We start from the raw sequence: 6,000 nt of genomic DNA, 5'->3' as shown, positions 1-6,000 counted from the left end.
ATATAAAATCAACAATGCCCTACCATAACTAACATACCCAAGAACACTTCAGATCACACACAGAGATTACAAACTGAGTAGACTTGAACTGAAAACTGGAGCTTTCAGTTTCACCAAACAACAACTTCCTAGGCCAGCTAAATTTTAGTTAAATATTTGAAGACAAAGAAAATAACACATGCAAAGCAATTCACACTGCACCTCAAATGAAAAAATAGTGCAGTACCTTCTCATCCTCACATAACACTTTGTTCACGTGATACTCTTCAAAAACCAACTTCTAAAAGAATTTGTTGGGAATAACAGCTTCTCATTAAAGCATTTAATATTGGTTGAGATAGAAAACAAACAAATAAAAGAGTATAATCTGTGTCTCTAGAACAAGTGAACAGCCACTAATTCAACAACTTTAAATATCAGTTGCACAAGCAAGAGGCTTAAACAATGCAGAAAGGGGGCACTCCTCCCCCCATATTTTTGTATTCTAACCAGAGATAAAATTCTTAGCAACATGGAAGTTTAGGAGATGTGGTACAGCTGAAAAACGCTACCACTTCTTCATTTTCCTGCAAAATAATTATGGCAAATTATGTTATGCTATATAAAACTTCTGAGAAGTTTTTCTGGCCAGAAGCACTGCTACTGCTGAAGTTGCTTCAACAGTCTGTGATCACCCACAGAACTGTTTTCTAAACTACTCTCAGTGTTGCCCACTACTGTCTGCAGTGAACTAAGAAGCAGTTATCATTATTTCAAATAAAAATACTGCAAGGATTATGACAAATAAGGCAACGATATGGGTAAAGTAATTTTTAATGCTATTTCTTTAGTCAAATACACATTTGAAACTATTTCAGAAACTTTAAACTCTTAAAAAAGAAACCATACCTGATACTCTTCTGTTGTATCTGTTAACAACTGGAGCTGAAAAAAAAAATAAAATAAAAATTACACATTTGTATTGATTATTACAAAGTCATCATCTTAATCATTGCTATTTTTACTACACCAATCCCATACAAATCTCAAAAAGATAAAATGTTTTCATCCACTTACTTGCCCAGCCAGTGCTTATTCAACATTAAACTGCATATTCCTGAAAGCCATTACATGCTAAGATGGCTGGTAAGAGCTTTGGGGTTCTTTTTTACCTAGTTCTGAAAAAAATATACCTTTACAGAGGTTACTCAGTCTTAACCTACCATCAGCACTTTAGGTTAGCTGTGCCTACTTAACATGGATCAAAAGCCAAAGGAACTTATTGCTAATCCCTTCTACACTCCTACAGAGTACAAGCTGTGTGAGTACCAAGGCAGTGCTCCCATAATAACTCCAGTCATCTATCCCTGACCAAGGCTGCCTTCCATAAAGGATTTAAATTGAAAAATTCTGAGATGGAGAATCCATTGTTTCCTTGCTCCTTTGTTCATGCTGTTGGCTATACAAGGTACTTGAACTTTAGTTTGGGATGAACTTCCTTTCACTGTTCACATACATTTTGACATTAAGTCAACCTTCAGCAAACAGCATCTTTGTCCCTTTCCCTGTAACCAAGTTACTGCCTTTGTGAGCTGCTTCAGTCTCAACACAAAACCCAATTAACCTGTAAAGTTTCACCCAGAACAAAACCAAAGCATTCTGCTCTCCTTCACCAACCAAACTAAGAACCAAGGTAATTTTATTCTGAGTGCTTCATGCTTTCCCACTTCTCTTCCTTTTAATGGATAGTTCTATTTTTCCTGATAAAACCAATGAACTTTTTATTTCATTCATCAAACACTCAGGAATTAGATGAGCCCTAATAACCCACCAAAGCACATGTACCAAAAATCCAGATTTATTAAACACATGCTACTAAAATCTTAATGACCCCATCATGTCCTAGAAGTTACAAACTCTAGAAGTATCTTGGCACCATCAGAACACGTAGAACGATGCTTTCTTAACAAATACACAGGGGAAATAATCAGGGTAACTCCAGAGTTTTCAGCCAAATCTACCAACAAGGAGACAATGCTTAGCTTCACAAGAAACTCAGGATTAAAAGCAAGATTACTCTGAATTTTACAATTTATATCTAGATTTAAACTTCTGTAACATGACATAACCCCTATAAAAATAACCCTGACGCACTGTTTCATACATCAAGACTGAAGAGGTTCAAAAACACTGAATAATAAACCTGAGAATTCAGGCAACTTCATCTTCAAACCTTTAAGCAGTTCTTGACAGCAGCAACCCTTCCTGCAAATAAGGGCAGCATAAATCTCACTTGCCAAAGGACACCAGGGATGTGAGAACTTTCTCTCACCTTAAAGGGAGACAGGCATTGGGAACACAGATCCATTCAGGTTTATTAAACAAACAAACCTGTGCAACTCCCTGAACTGAAAGTATTTCTATATTTTGCCCTGCTCTTAACTGTACAAGCACCTCATCAAGGTCATAACAGTTTCAAGTAAATGTTTAACTCCTTTCCTATATGGATTCAGATACTGTTAATCAAGTGCTAGTGAGTAAATACATTGTTTCAGACTCTATGCAGAAATTCTTCACTACTTTATGATTCCTACACCCATTTCTTACTCATGTTTAAGAATAACATTTTAGTGTCTTTGAGCAGAATTAATATACTACAGAAAACTCTGACGTACTTTGGGTAACAGAAAAAAAATCCACTCTTCAAAGCCTATGCCTTCTTTTAGAATCTTGATTATTTCATCCCATAGCAGGGTTCAGTGTCATCAAAACTGCATCAAGTTTTCCAATGTTAAAAATGAGAAAAACACATAACCTTTTAAGGACAGTTAGGAGAGCACTATTATTCTGCCTCCACAAAGCTTTTAAGATTAAAATGATAGTTTGCATTTCTTACACCAGTGACAGTTTTAACATGTATAAAATTCCAGGTTCACTTTTATATGTTGTCAGAAGATGACTGTTTTTATGCTAAAGGGGAAATCTGACATTTCCTACTAGAGAATATTAGTTGGTTTTTTTTTTCCTTCTAGCTTACCAATGAAAAGCTCTCTTTGCTTATGACTATTTTCAGTATACCACAGTCACTACAGCCACTCCCATGGCATCCTTGTGTTTTGTCATTAGAAATATGTGGAGAAAAGCCTGGAATCGAGGACTGCTAAGAGAACAGCTCCTGAAGGTCCCACATACATCTACATTAGTCTGTGGACAGATTCCAAAAAACTAGATGAGGCGGAAGGGAGTAATACATTGACAATAAACACAGCCCATCTCTTAGACTGAGCTCTGAAGGGCATCTAATTTAAAGCAAAAGCGAGGGACACACGAATAACAACCTCTTAGATTGGCAAAGCCATCAGAGCAACCTCTGCCTACACCATGACAGGAATCCTGAGAATCAAGCACATCAACCTGGAACCACTCAGCAGACCTGGGATCTACAAAAACAAGATGAAATTGCTGCTTTGTAACAGGAAACATTTCATTTTTTGTACCTCCAGTTAAAACTAGAACTGAATTCCCCTCCTGCACACCAGTGGGACACAGCTCAGGCTGAACAATGGGCCATGTCTCTGGTAATAACACGAATGTTATTATACATTAATTGCAGAAACTATAATGAGATTAAAAGATTTTGCTGTGAGATGATTGCATTGTAAACTCTCCGTTATGTCAAAACCTCAGGTGCAGCAATATTCCAGTCCAAATGTCTCATACCTTTGGCACAGTTCCTGCTTTTACTTGGCTCATGGGAACCAAGACACGGTAATTGGGTAAACACAACAAAAACTGAGTTAAATTAAACCATTGTACCAGAAGAGAGCAAAACGGCCCAATTTCCTCCCTGGCAGCCAAAGGCAAGTGACTCTGGCAGTGGAAAGGCGGATCAAGCTGTGCATTCCACAGTTTTGCCAGAACTGACTCAGGGCAGTGATCCTACTCCACCGTTCAAGAAAGATGAGAAATGTCTACTGAACGTGTCTGTGTTCTCCACACTGTCCTGAGGCACAGACTGAATTGAGCACTAAACGGGCTGTTTCAGATTAAAAAACCTTTCTTCCTCAAAGCAAAAGGTATGTCATTACATTTCTTTAACAAAAAATTATTTGAATAATTTGCATAAATAAATCAGCATAGTCCATTTCATTACTTCAAATCACAAATGTACCCGACATCAAAGAACAGTACTGCTACACAGCTATACTATTACTTGTCAGTGCCTCCATTCCACTGGTTTCTCTCACTTGAAATATTAGGAATGTAAATTTCTAAATCACAGACTGGGATTTTAAAATATCTTTTAAAATACTTGCAAAAAGTAACAAAACAGGAATTTCTTCAGTATTTTTTAGTTTGCTTGGGCACTGAGATGTACTTTGAAGTACCTGATTTTGGCTCACTAAGCTTAGCTTACAAGAGTTCTGATTATGGCTATAGGTAAGTGTAAAATTCAGCCTCACAGGTTGAATGGACAGAGATATTACCTTTTTTTGACATTTGCTTTCAAATCAAACCAACAATTAAAGTATTTAAGCCAAACAAGTGACAGTAAAATCATTCTTTACAATCAGACCTAAAAGCATGCTTTTCTTACAGTGCGTGGGCTCCCTTCTCTGTCAGTGACTTTGAAAAATGACTAGTGAAAAAAAAAACAAAACCCCACCATCAGGCTTTTTGCAATGTACACTACTACCATCACAGGGAAAGCTGTTTCTCCACACTACTCATAAGCCTGAAACAAAGAGAAGTACAACCATCATTCTCCCAGCTACAGCTGTGCTCTTCTTACCTGTCCAAAGAACACTGAATTCTTTCAGAAAGGACAAAGGAATCTCAAAAGATCAGTTCAGGGTCACTGGAAAAAAATTCAGGGACAAATGAATGACTGGTATTACGGGCACGATGTTACAGCGTTAGATGTTTTGGATATCTTGAAAACTTATTCTCCTCATCCAGAAGCCCTTTGTTTCTCAGCAGGAGTTGTGAACACTTCCTAATTACAACTGGGGTAAAAAAATCCCCACATGCTCATGTTTCTGATACAGGACACAATTCATAGCAGCAGACTAAGTTAAGCTACTGTGCACACAGATATGTAATACAGATCTTTTGTGTAACTCTAATCAACAATTTTCTGATGGTTTCCTGATGAAGGATGGAGCAAAGCTTATAGTAGGTGGCATAAATTTTGTAGTATAGTATTCAGAGTGCAAAGAGCATACGCACAAATCACAGGTTTATTAAAACAAAGTAACATAAATCAGTGATTTTCAGAGTACTTTCCCATCAAATCATGGAACAAAATCATCCTATGTGAGCAGAAATAAAAAGAGAAACAGAATGTAAACTGTTCTAATATAACAAGTCAATTAAGATTATCCAAACAACAAGTGAGTTGACACTATAAAGCATTGAAGCTGAAATACCAGAAGCAGAGTGGAGAATAAATCTGAGGCGTGACTGCCTCTGTGGAATGTTATATCAAGTTACGATAAGGAAGTGCCAGCCTACAGCTGTCAAACTGTTTTTCTACACACCAAGATGTTAATGGACTTACTTAGATAGAAACTATCACAACTCTGAGAAAACTTCTGAATTCAACTATCAACTTCTTAGGAATCCTGGCAATTAAGAAGTAATACTATAGCAGAAACAAGACTTTCATATCGTCAGATACACAATCATACTTTAATAAATACCAATCAGAGCCTTTCCCTTCGACAAGTAAGTAAAATAACGGGGTTCCCTGTGAATACTACTAATATAATAGTTGAGTACCCCTGATTTCCTTCAGGATGTCTTTACTGGACAGGGGCAGATTCCCCTTCCACATCTGTGCTTGATAAGGTGGGGAGTGTGACCAGGGCTACAAACTACTATGATTTTTCCAGAGGCAGCTCTGGAACCCAACAGTTCACGTCAAATTTTCTTCCAGAAAGGCAAAACAGAAACAGAACAGGGGTTTACAGGTAACTTTTCTTTTTTTTCCTTCTATTCCTCTGCTCACCCACCCCCACC

The 6,000-nt window shown here is 37.3% G+C and overlaps 1 protein-coding gene across 1 annotated transcript in view; it reads right to left on the bottom strand.

Moving 5' to 3' along the window:
• The window catches only part of PRKAR2A (protein kinase cAMP-dependent type II regulatory subunit alpha), a 63,295-nt gene that overhangs the window by 37,908 nt on the left and 19,387 nt on the right, over positions 1-6,000 (bottom strand). Inside the window, exon 2 of the mRNA XM_027882300.1 lies at positions 889-924. Coding sequence (XP_027738101.1) covers positions 889-924 — 36 coding nt within the window. The remainder of the gene's footprint in view (positions 1-888; positions 925-6,000) is intronic.

Source organism: Empidonax traillii, unplaced genomic scaffold (assembly GCF_003031625.1).
Source record: "Empidonax traillii isolate 1590-97213 ecotype Southwest subspecies unplaced genomic scaffold, ASM303162v1 scaffold104:size2570737, whole genome shotgun sequence".
In the NCBI taxonomy this organism is placed as follows: Eukaryota; Metazoa; Chordata; class Aves; order Passeriformes; family Tyrannidae; genus Empidonax; species Empidonax traillii.
The sequence above is the reverse complement of the archived record's forward strand: the minus strand, read 5'-3'. Positions and strand labels throughout refer to the sequence as shown.